Source organism: Rattus rattus, chromosome 7 (assembly GCF_011064425.1).
Source record: "Rattus rattus isolate New Zealand chromosome 7, Rrattus_CSIRO_v1, whole genome shotgun sequence".
Classification (NCBI taxonomy): Eukaryota; Metazoa; Chordata; class Mammalia; order Rodentia; family Muridae; genus Rattus; species Rattus rattus.
In genome coordinates this window covers 22,423,938-22,441,783 of record NC_046160.1, presented here as the reverse complement: position 1 = coordinate 22,441,783, position 17,846 = coordinate 22,423,938, and the positions used below count along the sequence as shown (strand labels likewise).

Sequence of the window (17,846 nt, the reverse complement as noted above, 5' to 3'; positions counted from 1 at the left end):
GGCAAGAGCATCCATTTTACTGTGAGTTGGTAGCGGATGCTGGCCAAGGCCGGCAGTGGCTTCAGAGCGCCCCGTTGTTAGTGAGTGTGGTTTGTTCCGTGAAGAGAATTCAGTGCTACGAGTAACATAAATCTCTTTTCCTCAGGCTCATTTTCTGCTCCCAGTAAATCTGTGTAGAATCTTAATTCTCCTCTTTAAAACATTAAACACAGGAGGACATACGTCTCCAAGAGGCTATGAAATCCTTTGAAGGTTACTTAGCTGATAAGCGGTGGAGGCCTGGCCTGGAGCCCAGGCCTTCTCTACCAAATGCCATGTCCTTTTTTTTTTTTTTTTTTCCAAGAAAAGATTGGCCAAGAAATGACTAACGTGATGCACTGTGCGATGGTTTCAGCTATTCCGTTTATGAGGCCTGTGTTGGTAGGAACCCTTAAGGGAAACCTAGTAACTGGTTAAAATCCAAAGAGAAGTTTTTTTAGGCAATTAAGACTAAAATATGGAGGCTAATTCAGTATTAGAATGAGTTCAGAGTGGGCTGGGGAGATGGCTTACTGGGGTCCTGGACACCAAGCCTGAGGACCCGAGTCTGAGTCCCTGGACCCACTCGATGGGAGGAGAGAACTGACTCCCTCAAGTGGTCCTCTGACCATGTGCCCCTAAAGTAAAGTAAGTGTAAAAAAGAAATGCCCCAGAGAAAAGTAGCTGGCTAAGAAAAAATTATTTTAGGGCAACAATGTACTGCATTTGGGCTAAGTATGAGCAATGGGTAATTTAACAAAACTTTGTAGATGTCTAAATGTTAAGCAGTGTTGGGGAAGGAGTTGGATTTCACTGTTGGAACTAAAGCAGACAGAAATCCAATGGACTTATGCATGCCATTGTGCACATTTTGACCTCAGTTACTATTTTTCATCAGACAAGTTTGTAAATACTTGAAAGCATGAACGATATTGCAAGTATTAACTAAAAGTATGACGTAGCTATTATTAGCATTGCAGAATTGTTTCTTACAACACAACATTATGGTGCCTGGTTTGGTGGTAATGGTTTATCAGTACTGTGACGTCAGAACATAGCACCACATATTTTATTTACCTTAGTATATTTTTCTGAGATAAAAGTACCTTTTGAACTTATCATTGGCAAGTTTTTAAAATTATGTTTCATATATATATATATATATTTGTACATACTTGCATAATAAACTAAAGAAATTTGTAAATCAGGAAAGTCGTGTAGTTCAAGTAAAATCGTAAACCTAGATGGATTATCAGAACTGAAGGGATAATGAGCATGAGTTCCAGGTGTCACAGGCTATTACTTAATGGTGGTTATTATTTTTAATCTTGGGGCAGCTTTCAGGCCAGGCCATATCCTAGCACGCAGTGGTGGACTGAGGAGCTAGGAGCAGATGCTAGAGGTCAGGTTTGTTTTTTTTTTTTTTTGAAAAGTATAGTCCCTGGTAAGCTAACCAAGTTCCAGTGGATGGCCACACATTCAAGAATTGGGGACAGCACAAATTGGACTTGGGGGGAGGTGTAAGAACAACAAATAAAAGGACAGAGTTGTGTGGGGAGGGAAGGGTAGGCAGATCTGGAGCAGTTAGGGAGGAGGTGGATAAGATCAGAACTCATTGTACAGAACTCTCAAAGGACTAATAGATTTACAGTAGATGTAGAGGCACTGAGTTTGAATCATCCCATACTATTGTATTCTAGCTTTAGGACTTTTCATGACTCTATCTCTCATGAAAGATGCCAGTGCACAACTGTAAGGCTGCGTGACTCCTCATAGGGTCACCAGTGAGTGAAGTGCTGTGTGCGGAGAGGGAAGCTGTGTTTGGGGTCTGTCAGTCAGGGAGTGCAGTGACGAGTCTTAGGTGGTGGATTACACTCATGTTGCTGTCAGCTTAACAGAGCCCAAAGAACACTGGGAAATAAAGGGATTGTGTGTGTGGCTCTTGTGAGAAAGCCAGATGACTAGAGATGGGGACATCAAAGGCAAGCAGGTCTTCTACCCGCAGCCTTCAGCACGTAAAGACCATCAGTGGATGTTTCTCAGAAGGGTCTTTGATGACAGAGCAGGGTTGACAAACATCCAGTTTCTTCCTGATCCTTTTGTAGTATATCATAAAGATGAATCACGATGAAAACCAAATGAAAAGCCGTGGACTACCTACCAGGCTCTTCTTAACTCCTTTTCTTCATTGGAGTCGTCAGACTTTACTTGTTTTTACACATTGCCTTGACGCTTTAACATTCTTACATGGTTTCTGTGGATTAGTAACAGTTTATACACCAGAACTGCTCTGTGCACTCCAATTTGAGCAGCACTGTGTTAGAAAGATTTCACCATTCTGACAGTCCAGAAGTTGTCTGTTTTAGAATTTTGTCCTAGAATGGAGACAGAACTAGATAATGCAGCTATTAGAATAGAGACAAAACTGGATAATGCAATTAATTTTAAGCAAGCATGGTAGATAGGTATGAAGAGTTCTCAGAATTTCAGTTATTTGGAGAAGTGAAAACACAGGAGAACATCATTTTTTTGTGTATTTGGATTATGCTGAGGAATATGGTTCTTGTTGTTTTGTTAGTGTGAAGATCCTGTCTTACTGTAGCCCAGCTTGGCCTCAAACTTGCTATGTGGTAGAGATGACCTTTGAACTCTTTTTAAAATTTGCATTTATTTTATTTTATATGTCTGGGTGTTTTGCTTAAATTGATTGTCTGTGCACCACACATGTGCCTGATGCTCAAGGAGGCCAGAAGAGGGTGTCAGATCCCTTGGAGTTACAGGCAGGTGTGAGCCACCATGTGGGTGCTGGGAATTAAAGCCTGGACCTCTGCAGGAGCAGCCAGTGCTCTTAACCACCGAGCCATCTCTCCAGCCTCACCTTGAACTCTTGATCTCTGCCTTCTACTTCCCAAGTGCTGGGTTTACAAGGATGTGTGTGACTTTTGTGTAGAGAGAGTATTTTCAATTCAGTCTTCCAGAAACACTGTATTGAACTGTTTTGAACTGTATTCATTCAGATTTCCTTTTTATGAGAATATCATAAAGGTTGATTGTGCACTTAGACTGAGGAAGGAGAGCCCCAGATTTGGGCCATCCTAGGCTACCAAATCAGATCCTGTCTCAAAAAGCATTTCCCCAAATAGGAATAAAAGCAATGAAGGCATATATGGTTAGTTCGAATGCCGAGGAGATACTGAACATAAACAAAGCCTGTGGTTTGAGACAATAACAGAAGCAGATCAAAGCTATGGACTTTTGTCCCCTCAAAAGTGAGCTCCCTCCCATAGCATGCCACGGTACATATTCTCCATAGAGAAATGCTTGCCCATGAAGACAGGGATTCAGATAAAGAGTGTGCTGTGCATATGATGCAAAAGAGAAACTCCAGAGTTAAAGTTAGGGTGGCACCCACGTAGGGTGATGGAGGTTTGGGTGAGGGGATGAAAATGATCTAAAATGGTTATGAGTATTTTTACTAAACGGTTGACTAAATACTTTTCACACAGTTGCACTGTATATTAAATGTAGACAAAGCACATGTCTATCCTTAGCCTTAGACTATTTATATGCGAGAGTAGCAGCAGTTGCTCGGTGACATTCGTGTGGCTTGTTTAAGGTGCTCTTTGAGTGAGGATGTACGTCTCCCTCCAGCTTGTTCTGGGAAAGTACTTCTACAGTCTTCGTCTGTGCGCCCAGAGGGTCACTTTGGACAGAGTTTCCGTCAGCCATCAGTGAACTGCCTCCTGGGTTCTGTTCCTGCTTTAGGACAGTTGCAGGGAGGTGTTCTACATTCTCTTCTTGACCAGATCCGACTCAGTCTGAGAGGCCATTTTCTCAGAGCCTTCCTTGATTACACCAGCTGAAAACAGTGTGTCTCTCTGGTCTCTTAGATCTAAACGTGCTTATATTCTTTAACCACTAATTTGGCAATTAATCATGTTAATTGCTTTGTGTTTTGTATCTATTGTTGTCTTGACTTGTTATTTAAATTGCGTCTTGACTTTGCTGGTGTGATGTTTTTCCGTCTGATTATTGTGTAAGACCCTTGAAAAGAGACGCCTTTCTCTAACTCTGAGGATGGTGATCTCCAAACTCTTTTTGTTTATTCCAAGGGCTATGACACAGACTTTATAGTGGGTAATTTATTAACCACTGAAGTTTCTTTCTCAGAGTTCTGAAGGCTGGGAAGTTTAAGGTCAGAGTGCCACTGGAGTTAGTATTTCTTGAATCCCCATTCTGCGTAGATGGTGCCCTCTGTCCATCCTCTCATGGCACAGGGCAAAGGGACAAGCAGGCTTCATCCTGCCTCTTCCATAAAGGGCACTAGTTCCACCCACAGTGACTTAGTTAGCCTTTGTCTCTTAATCAACACCTTGGAGGATTAGATTTTATTATATGAAGTTTTGGAACTATATAGGCATTCAGACTATAGCATAGTCTAAACAACCTGGTTATGACTCTTAATACATGTGTTTTATTTAATTATAAGATATATGTATAGATTATAAATCACACAAAATCTGGATTAAAATGGAAAATAAAATAAGCAGTACTTATAATTTATATTACTTATACTATGGTATTTTCACCAGACATACTTGGCAATGAATCTAAAACATTATGGGGATACTAATGTAAAATATGCCAGATTGGCAATTTAAGTTGTACCCTTGGACTAGTTTCCAGCTCTATTCAGTAGCCATATAAAAGGTTTTGTCCAGAGCTACATTGTTACATTGTGGCCATTATAAGGGAAAGCACCGCTGTAGACCGCCTGGCATAGTGCGATGCTTGTCATCCCACAGAAGATTCTCATTCTGTGGGTTGACTGACATGTGCATGTGAACACAGACTACTTACCGCTAGCATTTTCTATACCTGCTTGTCACAGAATGTTCAACAAATGCTTCACAAACTTCTTGAAAACTTTCTAGTTCCATATGAGTTAAAAAGAATTCTATTTCAGAGGAATGAAACATATAAGAACTGGTTGTTTGAAAATGATTTACTATCATCAAAAATGAAAATATGAACTTTTGTGTGTGTGTGTGTGTGTGTGTGGTTCCTGTGCTCCAGTGACCATAGAAAATCCAGCACAAGGGGGTTGGGCAGATCTGTGAAATGTATTTACATTCAGTAGATACTGAAACATGACCATCTTGAACATCTAAGTCAGAAAATAAAATGTTGGGGGATGGGAGATAGCTCAGTGGGTAAGAGGGCTTGTTTGAAAGCATGAGGACCTGAGTTTGGATTCCAGCACCCAGGAAAAAGTTGGGCACCACTTCCCATGTGCCTGTAACTCCAGTGTTATGAGTGCTTGGTTGGACAGAGAAAGATAGATGGCTGGAGTTTATGCCACAACTTAGTTTCAAGTTCAACAAGAGACCCTGTCTCAAAGAACTAAGGTGGACAGTGATAGAGCAGGACAGTGGATGCTCTCCTCTGGCCTCTGTATTCTCATGCATACCACACACACACACACACACACACACACACACACACACACACACACACACACCCTACATACACCATACATACATATATTCACATCACACCCACACCATACACACATACCACTCACATACACACACACCACATAAACACACACTCACCACATAAACACAGACACAGACACACTCTACCTTCACCCACCCTTACCCCCATACATACACCACACACACACATCGTTCATACACATCACACACACACACACACACACACACACACACACACACACACACACACACAATGTCAGCATCCTAGAAGTCTTCTGTACGTTTCTTCCCACTCCCCTTTTTTCTTTCCCCATAGTTACAACATTTTGGTTTTCATCATACATACTTTTCTTTTGTCACTCAGGACACAGATATTACTTTTTATGACTTTGAATTATATATAATAGAATCAAACATTCTTTAATTAAGGGAAAGTAATATTTTTCATAGCTATCTAATGTTTTCATTTTTCATTATATTGTAATTTATTTATCTATCCTTAGCCAATATACTTTTTCTGTTGTGTTTGGAACTGCATTTAAATTGTTCCATTTGGGGCTATTTAAAGAATGCTCCTGACATGCTTTCTCATTGAGTTTTTTTTTAACATAAACAGGATTCCTCTCTGTGTTTTATTTTCCTTTTAATACAGTAATAGGTTTCTGCATAAAGATCTCACACACCTGTTGTGATAATTATATCTATACTTGATCACTTGATATTTATTTAATTTCATGCTGTGTTGGGGATTGAACCCAAGCTTCTGCACACACTAGGCAGGTAATTTAGCCTATGTGCTACAACTTTTGGTGGGATCTTTGTAGAAGTTTGATGCCTTGATTATTGATGGTGTAAATAAATAGTTGATTTTCCCTATGTCTTTGCCACTCAACTTTGCTCAGCTCTTATGTTAACTTCAAGAGTGCAGCTGATTGATCTAAAAACCATTTTACATGCAAATATTATCTCCGAGTAACAAACTTTAACCTCTCCTTTCCAGCCTTTGGACTCTCTTTCCCCCATATTTCCCCGTCCCCCTAGTACAATGGACTTTCATTAGTGTTGAGAGCAGATATCCGTGACTCCATGTCCGAGGAGGGAGTATTTTGCTGTTAAGTTTGAGGTTACTGTAGCTTTGTTTTCTTTTTGTAGGGGCCTCTTTATGAAATTAATGTTATTCCTTTTTATTTGTAGTTTAGAGAGAATTTTGAAAATCACAGGTGTCTATTTTATCACTTACTCTGTACTTCCTGAAGTGACTCAGTGTTTCCTTTACTGTGCTAGCAGTGAATTCCCTCACTTAGAAGAGGATTCGCAGTCAGTGAGCTTAGGCTTCTGTCTGGAGGAATTAAAGGACTTTCCCTTTGTCTTAGTTTGAGTTTCTATTGCTTTGAAAAAACACTATGACCAAAAAGCAAGTTGGGGAGGAAAGGGTTTATTCAGTTTACACTTCCACATTGCTGCTCTATCACCAAAGGAAGTCAGAACAGGAGCTCAAGCGGGACAGGAACCTGGAGGCAGGAGCTGATGCAGAGGCCATGGAGGGATGCTGCTTTCTGACTTGTTCACCATGGTTTGCTCAGCCTGCTTTCTTATAGAACCCAGGACCACCAGCCCAGGGATAGCACAATGTACTGGGTTTTCCCCATCAATCACTAATGGAGAAAATGCCTGCAGCTGGATCTTATGGAGGTATTTTCCTGGACTGAGGCTCGTTTTTCTCTGTAGACTCCAGATCAAGCAGACATAAAACCAATAAAAGCAGCCTCCATACTCTTCCTTGTTATGTTGTTTGTTTGTTTGCTTGCTTTTGTTTTTGAGTCAGTTCTGACTGTCTTGGAACTCAACATGTAGATAAGACTGGTCTTGAACTTACAGAGACAGAGATCCACCTGCCTCTGCCTCTGCCTCTGAGTGCTGGGATTAAAGGCGTTTACCATCATGCACTCCCTTGTTATAGATTAAGAGTAGTACTTGAGCCTAACATTCCTGCTAGAATCACATTGCAGTTGTCAGAGGAATACTGACCAACGCTTATTCTCCACATTCTAAGGTAGAATTGAATTTATCGTTTATGAGTGGAGATACTACTGGGGAGTTGGGAATAACAGTTGACGCCACACAAACTGGCACTATGTTTTCTTGAATATTTTACTTTTGTGATGTTTAAGAAAAACTTGGATGTGTCACCTATTTTGGTAATTGTTATTTGGAATTCTTTTCTAGGAATTAATACATCATTTTCTAATAGATTCTAAAAATAGTTTTTAGATTTTAGTGAAACAGAGAGATACATGTGTTATATCAGGAAAATCATGTTATCAACTGAGTAGCCCCATTTCTCTGGAGAATAGTGTAAAAACTTTGCTATAGAATGATCTTGCTGCTTTCTTTTGTTATGATTCATTATTTCCTTTGAAGGGGAGTAATGCTTCACCTTGCTTGGTTTCATTTAGTTGGCTGTATGGGCAGGAATTGCATCGAAGGCCTGAGTCCAGTAGTTAGAATGCCTTTGCATTTGCAGATTATTTAGGTAGGTGGTAAGATGTCTGTCCGTCTGGATGCCTTGACCATTTGGACCAGTTTATTTTGAGTAAAGTTGTTGATGCTTGATTTAATGCAGAAAAGCCCCTTCATTCTAGAAGATGAATATGTGGTGAATATCAGTTATGGTTACTCATTGCATCACGTGACTCGAGTTATTTACCAGGCACTTACTGGTCTTGGATCCTATGCTATCTCACTGTCACCTGTTACTCAAGGTTGCCAACGCTGAAGGCTTCCGCCTTAGCGGATGTTAAGTGTTGTTGGTGAAGCACAAACGTCATTATCACGAAAACAGGAAGCTATGTAGGGAACATGCCAAATGGTGAATTAATAGTCAGGGTAAAGGAAGCTGACGCACTCTCAGGGAAGGAACCCTGAATTCATCTACTTTGTTCTTTTTAGGTGGCTTAAAAACAGAAATGGCAAACTCACGACTTTTTTCAGACCATATTGAATTAAGTAGGTTTAGCCTTGAGCCTGAAAATGTGGTTTCTTGTATTTTGTGTTGTCTTAACAATGTTGATGTTCTAAAGACCGTGAGATGTCTGTATGGAACTTGATTAATCTACATTATTCTTTGACTGACTAAAGTCTTATAAAATACAGTAAAATTGACTGTTTTCTCTGTTTATATAGAAAACTTGTTTTGAATCATATCTTAATAACTAGGAGTAGATAGTTTAAAGAGGAAATAAATAGAAAATTACTTTTTTACCATTTTTTGGATTATCATGAATAATCTGTACAGTGAATCAAAAGTATTAGCACTGTAGATCCCAAGAATCAAGTATCAAGTATCAAGGATGTTATTTGTCATTGGTTTATGTGTGTACAGACAATTCTTATACATATTTATAAGTGATCATCATTAATGCACATTATAGAACTTTTTATTATTATTTAGTTAGTATATGGAGCAGTGGACTTTGTTGTATTATTGTCATACATAGATATTTTCTAACTGAAAAGTTATATTTGTGTAAGTGTGGGGGTACACATGTCTGTATTCCGTGTGTGTAAGTGTGCGAGTGCACACATCTGTATTCCGTGCGTGTGTGGATGCACATGTCTGTATTCCATGTGTGTAAGTGTGGGGGTGCACACGTCTGTATTACATGTGTGTAAGTGTGGGGGTTCACACGTCTGTATTACATGTGTGTAAGTGTTCGGGTGCACATGTCTGTATTACATGTGTGTAAGTGTGTGGGAGCACACGTCTGTAATATATGTGTGTAAGTGTGCAGGTGCATACGTCTGTATTACATGTGTGGGTGCAAGCATGCCACACTGGATGTGGAGGTTACATGACAACCTTCAGGAGTTGGATTTCTCCTTTTCTACGTTCAATCAGGCTTTGTGACAAGTGCCTTTACCCTCTCAGCTATCTTGTCAGCCCTCAGACACACAGTACTATACCTAGCTCTCAACTCCCTTTCCCTCCCTCTCCTTGACAGGATGGTGCATCCAGTCAGCCAAGATCCCCCCCACCCCCGCAGTTGTCTTGCCTGTGTCAATTAATCTGGCTTCAAACTCGAAGAAATCCACCTGTCTCTGCCTCCTAAATACTCAGATTAAAGGCTGGCTCATTCAGCAAATTCTTTTTTTTTTTTTTTTTTTTGGTTCTTTTTTTTTGGAGCTGGGGACCGAACCCAGGGCCTTGCGCTTCCTAGGCAAGCGCTCTACCACTGAGCTAAATCCCCAATCCCCATTCAGCAAATTCTTATCTGTGTACACGCAGATTAGAATGCCCACCTGTTGTACACAGTGTCTTTCTGTAATCCCAGTGCCCTCTCTGAATATCCATGAGGCCAGCATGCTTCAGTGACAAGTTTTAAGTTGCGATTAATTGTGCACAGCAAGATTTCCTCTGTGCTGTGTGCCTGGCACTGTGCTTGGCATGCTCTTTTTCTCTTTTTAAAATGTCAGCACCAAGATCTTACAATTGGATTGAGAAAACGAGCCACAGTTTGAAAGCAGATACATAACAATCTTAGAGGTTGTGTGAGAGACTGTAAGGGAGAGGGTATGTGAAGCTGGTGCTAACATCTTTAAGTGAGTTGGTAGCTGCAGATGTTTCCACAATAAAGTGTTAGCAGAACAAACTTCTTTTGATGTTCTCAAGAATTCCCACCTGAGGGCTGGTGGGATGGTTCAGTGGGTAGTGGTGCTTGGTGCCAAGCTTTTCAGGAGTTCAGTCCCTGGTGGCAGAAGGAGTGAATTGACTCACATTTGTTCTCTGACCTTTACATGTGTGTTGTAAAGGCATGGCTGAGTGCCTGTGCATGACTGCACACATAACAGAACAATATAATTTTATGTAAAAAAGAATTCCCAGTTGATATTCTTACCTTCAGGTTTGTAGAATTGGTCTTTCTATCTTGGTTTTCCCACCTTAAACTTCAAAACAGCACATTTCCAGGTTTTGAAGATGATTTAAAACGGGTAAAAGATGCATTCTTACAGCACAGGTCTTCATCCAAATCACTCTTTCTTTTGCCATAGCTGTGTTTAGTCCAGTGTCTACTTTGTTTATTTTACTTTAGAAAAGATTTACTGAGCATTGTTCTGGGCAGTAAGAGTGCTAGGCAGAGAGAGAGCTAAAAACTATATCTGTTAGTACTTCAGTTTCCAGTGAGGGAGGAGGAAGTAAGCAAGAGACAAATGCATGAAGACCAAGCATCCTAAGTGAGATGGAGAATTAAAAACAAACGAAACAAACAAACGAACAAACAAACCAACCCTCCAAAACCAAAACCAAACTCAGGGTGCAGCTTCATAGTGGAAAATCAGGGGAGGCCTCTGGAGGAGATGAAGTCAAACTGGAATAATGGCAGGGCCAAGCAGAGTCCTGGGAAGGGCAGTCCAAGCAGGTTAGGAAGGCACAAAGGCACTGAGAAATGTGGGCGGTGCTGATGGGTCACAGTGAACGGAGCGAGCGCCTCAGGAAACAATGATGATGGAAGCCAGCCAGACTGTTCAGGTCCACCACTGTAGCTGGTGGCAGCTGAGTTGGTTTTTACTAGGCACAAAGGAGGATTTTAATCAGAAGAGTCCTAGTGTTGAACAAGTCTGTGTCTTTAAAAGTTACTTGCTGCCTCTACAGTATAGAGCAGAGAACATGGGAGATAAAATGAGAAAGGTAGGCATGGTGGCACCAACGTGGCACCTGCCTGGAGTTTCTCCGCTGACTTCCTATGAATGTGATTCAGCTAAGAGGTCAGGGCTATGTCTGTGCAGTTGAAGCTCTGACTTGTAAGGTCCCTCAGGACCTCAGGACCTCATATCAATCATATGAGAAGCAGAAGCCATTGTCAAGCCTCATGAAGCTGTAGATTTCTAAACCCTTCAAATGCTGAGACCTGGCTGGCTGACTCATCCCTGCCTTGTGCATTTGCATTTTATCTGAAACCAAGTACCATGCTTTGTGCTTCCCTGCAGATGAATGCTATGGCATGCCAGATCTAGAGAGAGCATCGTACCTTAGGAGAAAGAAAGAAACCATCTGCCACTAGAAAAAGGCCAAAAGTGGGCTCTTTTTTGTATGAACAGAGTGAAAGTTAAGAATCTATGTTTAAAATATGACCATAAAATTTCCCTGCATTTATAGTTCTTGGCACCAAGGATTAGAGACCTGTTTTGGATGATATACATGGTTTTAAAAGTCAAGATACGCTTCTCTGCAAGAGATACTTGAAGCACTTGGGGTTCATTGTTAGAAGGCATAGAAGTTCTCTTGCAAGATACATAATTTATCTCAGATCAAGGCTCATTCATTGTCTTGGACTCCATGAACAGTCAAGGCTTTCATTTTCTTCCTTAATTCCTTTACGTATTAAAAATTACTTTTTATTTACTTTATTAAGTGTCATAAATTTGTGGGTCTTTCAATTTTGTTCTTAAAAAATCTTATTTTTCCTTCCCCTGGAATGCTGAAGCTGTACATCCTTGACTCCTGGACCCAACTGTGACCGCTTCAAACTGCACATCCCGTACGCTGGAGAGACATTAAAGTGTGAGTAGATGGTGGTCACCAATTATTGCAAGTTGTGCTTTACATTTTACTGCTGACTGTTCAGAGTGAGCTCTGATCCTGCTTACTCACAGTTACTATTTTCTATCTGCCATCCCGCCCTGGTTCTTTCTGTTCAAAGTGAGGTACCCAGCTGAATTAAGTTGTAGAGGAATAGGCCTGTATAGAAACACAATAGTGCGTATGTATGTCTTTTTTCTTGGAGGGAGCTCTAAGATAATACCCCAATAAAGAGGCTTACTGCTTTGTGTCTGCAAGATGGTTCAGTGAGTGAGTAAAGACACCTGCCATCAATCCTGACAAAGTGAGTTCTATTCCTGGACCAATTTCCACATGTGCCTTGTGCCCTGCACCCGATAAAGTTAACACACACACACACACACACACACACACACACACACACACACACACACAAGAAAAAAGATGTACCACTTAAAATACCTATTTAGTAATAGTTTTTAGGTAGGAGTGGCTGATGTCTCCACTACTGTCAAAACCCATTGTCATGGTCCTTTCTCTAGGATTCTGGGCACGGCATACATGTGTCAACATACTGTATAGCAAGAGTTAGAAATGCAAATGGCCTGTGAGGGCCACAGTGATAATGTAATCCAGGAAAACAGATCGGGTATGGAAGCAAGCTTGGGACACCCTGTCTCTGAGGAAACTCCTTCTATTGACTCAGATATCAGAAGTCAGACATTTTAAATTCTTTTCTTTTTTAAATCAGGTTTAAATGTTGTCTATCTTTCCAAAATTAAGGCCATATGTTATCAGGTAGATTTGAGTATATGTGAAGAGTGGCATGAGCTTCTTCACCGTGGCTTCCAACACCGCCTGAATGGTGTGCAGGGTGCACGCCTGGGATGCAGGCCAGCATCTGCAGCGTCTGTCTGGGCCATGTTAGCCCTTCTCTGTCACCAGCACAGCAGTGAACTCTTGCCTACTGTGAAAGTGATAATAGCTTTGCTTTGTTAGTGTCAGTAACTGCACCTGGCATTTTCTTTCTTAAACCTATTCTTGTGAACAGGGTGTTAAAAATCTATTTGTAAAATAGGATAAAAAATGTGGTTATTAAAGATCAGGTGGATGGGTGAGGGAGATGGCACAGACCATAAAGGGCTTTCAAGGTAAAAGGACCTGGGTTTGATTCCCAGAACCTACACAGAAAAAAGCTTGGCAGGGGCAGATGCCTGTAATCCCAGTGTGGGGATCAGAGACAAGCAGATCCTGGGACTCATGTGATCCCGGTTAGCTTACTTGGCAAGGTTCAGGCCAACGAGGAACCCAGTCTGAGAAAACGGAGTGGATGGTGCCTCGGGAATGATACCTAAAGTTTCCTCTGGCCTCCACACCTACTTGTGTGTGTGCTTGTTTGTGTGCTTGTGTGTTCTTGTGTACTTGCACACACTCACACATGCACACACTCACATATGGTATGATGGGTGCAATGGGTGGATAAACTGTGCACTTTTGGACTATCAACTGTGTATTCTCTGTCATTGACTGGGAGATGCCACATCTTGGCATTCTCTAGAATGGCTTTGTGTTAATTTACCAAGTGTAATGTTAAATGAGACATTCAGGCCAAGGTCACTGTTACCGTGAATTATTAGACCATTCTCAGGAAACGACAAAAGTACAAATGGTGGCAGGCTTAGATTGTTATCTTTTCCAATTATTAACTAAATTTAAAAAGAAATGATCCAAGTAAATCACTCATGGATGAAATGGAGATAGTGCTGAAGTTACACACAGAAGGAAGCGTTGGTCTCCTGTCCCATGTTTCCCCCTCTTACTCCTGTTTTCTGAGGAAACCATTACAGTTTTAAGAAATGGTTTCAGTTTAGTTCTTCTGAGGATTCCCATTTCTCTCAGTACTACTCTGCCTATTTCCTGACTGGCTAGTTGTAGATGTTATCTTTTGACTTCCTGACCTGCTAGAGGCATCAGCCTATTTTCACTGTCCCCTTACCTCTCTCTTCCTCTTTAATAAAAGCACATCGCTGCTATTGGTTCTCGAGTTCTTTACCTTGTAGCTAAAATCTTTGTTCTTTTTTTCTTGTGGGGATCAAATTTCAGGGCCTTACAAAGGTTAGAGACAAACTTTTCCAAAGAGCAAATCCATGGCACCCCCTCCATACTCCCCTCCAGGGTCCCTTTGAACACTGATCATACAATTCAATGAACAGTCCCCCAGGGTTCTTGATAAGTGCATGACTCAGCTGTGTTATCAGCTCTGACGATCTCTGTGCAGTGGTGATGGACGTCTCATCTCTCTGGAGTCCCATGACCCACAGATAATGTCTTTTGGCTTCACACTTCACGGGGTAAGCGTAGCCTCTGCTTCTTTCTTCTCTTGCTTTTTCCTGCACCGCTTTCCCACGTCTTCTGTTTTCCCCTTTGCATTCTCAAGATTAATAATTTGTTGTCTATAATAGTCTCCAGGGCATTGTTCATAAATTACACAGTGGCTCGATAGGCCTGCTTCTGCATTAATTATCATTAGATTTTACTTTGTTTTGTGGGCCTAAATAGTAACAATTCTACGCACTACACTGGACGATTTCTTAGGAAACAGGCCACTTGCTTAGGTTATTGGAATCCAGGCTCAAATAACCTGCCCAGATTTTGTTCCTCTCTCTTCTGCTTCTGCCTTTCCTATATCTCTGCCCCTCATTTCTTTATTACCTCCATTATGATTAGGTATCTTACTTAAGATCTCTTTCTTCCTCTCTGTTCCTCTTCAGATGTCTTGTTCTTACTTTATGACTGCAGTATCTGTTAGTCTTTCAAATAACAAAAATTAGAGATCTAAAATACTTCTGGGACCAATGAGATGATTCAGCAGTTAAAGGTGTTTGCTGACAAGCCTAACGACCTGAGTTCAATCCCTGGCATCTACCTGGTAGAAGGAGAGAACTGTTCTAGTTTCCTTTCCAGTGCTGTGATAGAGCACTCTGACCATACCTCTCCTGGATCAGTTAATAGTCAAAACAGTCCCCTACAGATGTGCACTTGGGCCAGTCTGTTCTAGGCAGTTCCTCAGCCTGGGCTCCTCTCAGATGACTCTAGAGTGGCTCAGCAGTTAAGAACACAGACTGTTCTGTTCTTGTAGAGAACCCTGAGTTTGATTCCTAGAACCCATGTCAGGCAGCACACAGCTGTCTGTGAGTTCAGTTCCATGAGATCAGATGCTTTCCTCTGGACTGTGAAGGCACCTGCACACACATGTACATATACATGTGTAGTTCAATTGAAAATAGAAATCTTTAGAACAATAAGATTAAACAAAATCCCATCTAACCAGTTCAACAACTGATTTTCACGGGCTGTCCTCTGACCTTCAAATGCATGCCACGTATACACACCATCACAGAGATAGATAAATATAATAACTGTAAAATTTTAAAAATGTTTTCTTTTTTAACCATTATTTTAATATTCATATGGAACATCATATTTTATATCATAATTTCTCTTCCTGTTATTCTATAAAGCTGTGACCCTTTAATACAGCTCCTTGTGTTGTGGTGACCCCCAACCATAAAATCATTTTTTTGCTACTTTATAACCGTAACTTTGCTACGTTATGAATCATAATATAAATGTCTATGTTTTCTGATGGCCTTAAGTAAACCCTATGAAAGGATTGTTTGTCTTTCAAAAGGTCGAGACCAACAGGTAGAGAATTGCTGATCTATAAGCTTCCCTCAAATAAAAGCCATCATGCATATAAGACAGTAATAAGATACTGTGTAGAGCTCCCAGGTAGTTGAGCAGGACTAATTGCATGCTCTTAGTGTGGGGGACTCTTGACTGTCCTATTCTGAAGTTCAGCAGTCATCAAAATAGATCTTATCCTTTTTCAAAAGTGAATTTCCTGTATTTCCCCCTGGAGTACACTTGGCCATTGCCCGGCAGGGAGGAGTATGCACTCTTTCCTGAAGAACTTTTAATTAATCTCCCTGCTCATAGCCTTATGTCTCCTCTCCTCTGCTTACCGGGTAAGTGGTAGGATGACCAATGGCTTCTCTGTGTTCAGCTGTGTCCTCCTCATATTCCTGTGAGAGACACAGAGCACCCTGCCCTGCCAAGCACCAGTTCCTGGCTGCATTTTGTCTTCTAGACATTTGCTGAGGTTTCCCCTGTGTAGATTGCTATTTCTTAACCTTCATCTCCCTTCCTCCTCTTTTATATTTTTACAGACTTCTTTTAACTTTCATATTAGAGGGGTGGTTAGAAGGAAGAATTAGCCTCCGGTTTTTTTTGGTGTGCTAATTTATGTTATACTATGTTTTATTTGCTGATATCCTGTATTTTCTCATCACTATAAAATTTTCACATGAAACCTGTTATTCATTGTATATTAGGCATATTCTATCAAACTATTGTTTGATATCATATACTAAGCACTAAAGACTTATTTAGCCTACTCTATGCTCTGTAATGAAAGGTGACTATTAGATGTCTTTTTTTTTTTTTTTTTTTTTTGAGACAGGTTTCTCTGTGTAGCCCTGGCTGTCCTGGAACCCACTCTGTGGACCAGGCTGGGCTTGAATTCACAGAGATCCGACTGCCTCTGCCTTTCCACTTCTGGGATTAGAGGTGTGTGCCGCCCTACTCAGCGTCTTTATTTTAACTGCATAAGTCATTCTTTCTTTCTCTTTCTTCTTACTCATGTCAGGCTGGTGGGTTTTTGAGAGAAGGTCTCTCACAGGTTTGCCTAGGCTGTCTGCTGCTGAGTCTATGATCTGTCCCCTCTGCCCAGCTGTGAGATTAGAGATGTGCACTGTTGTACCTGGCTTTTTGTGTGTGTGTGTGTGTGTGTGTGTGTGTGTGTGTGTGTGTGTGTGTGTGTGTGCATCCTGGTGGTTCAAACTCAATCCTCATGCTTGAGTGGCAGTCAGTTTATTGAGTGAGACATTTTCCAAGCTCCTCCTTTCTGAAATTCTGGACTTTCTGTAGAGAACCTTCTGAAGGATGTTGGCGATGTTCTTAGGTTTAGTGTTAGATCCAGGGGTTGGCAGTAGGTACAGAGCTAGGAGATTTACTTGAGAAGATGGTATCATGAGTAAGTTCCTTCCAGACTTTTAGAAAGGTGTGGGGTTTAGGTGCCATTTACCTGTTGCCTTAAAAACCCGTTCTTATTCTCAGATTTGCACCCTGTTGGGTAGCCTTTTGCTTCAGTTTGGAGGCCAAGACAAACACCTCTATACATTTAGGGATGGAAACTTTTGTTCTTGTTTTTATTTTATTTATTTTTTGAGCACTCTCTCTAGCTCTGGAAATTTATTTTTTTAAAGACCTGTTGAAAATCAATAGACTTATCAAAATAAATGAAATCAACTATATAAATTCCGGTGGGCAAGTCTTAATTTAGAAACTCAGAACCAGTATGTCCTTTGCACATGCAGTTAAAGCTCAGGTAAAAATGAGTTTGTGCTTGTCACCAAGTGCCATGTCCCCACCTGCAAACACACATTTGTTTTTGTCAGCACTTCCAAGGACAAGCCTGTTTTGCTTTGTGTGATATTTAGGCCATGGCCATTAAGCTTCCCTTCTTGGAAACTTAACTGAAAATTATTTCCAAATTAATTCTGTTCATAATATTTTAAAAACCTAGAATTACCCCCCTCTCTGCGTGTGTGTGTGTGTGTGTGTGTGTGTGTGTGTGTGTGTGTGCGCGCGCTCACGTATGCGCACGTGCTTTCTTAGAGTACAGATGACCTGCAACAAGAGTTGTCGTTTCC

At 40.9% G+C, this 17,846-nt stretch overlaps 1 protein-coding gene across 3 annotated transcripts in view; it reads left to right on the top strand.

The window, feature by feature from the left end:
* Babam2 (BRISC and BRCA1 A complex member 2) overlaps positions 1-17,846 on the top strand; it is a 382,404-nt gene that overhangs the window by 21,517 nt on the left and 343,041 nt on the right. For all 3 annotated transcript variants that reach the window (XM_032908967.1, XM_032908965.1, XM_032908966.1), the window contains one exon: positions 11,999-12,075. In XM_032908967.1, the coding sequence (XP_032764858.1) occupies positions 11,999-12,075 (77 nt within the window). The remainder of the gene's footprint in view (positions 1-11,998; positions 12,076-17,846) is intronic.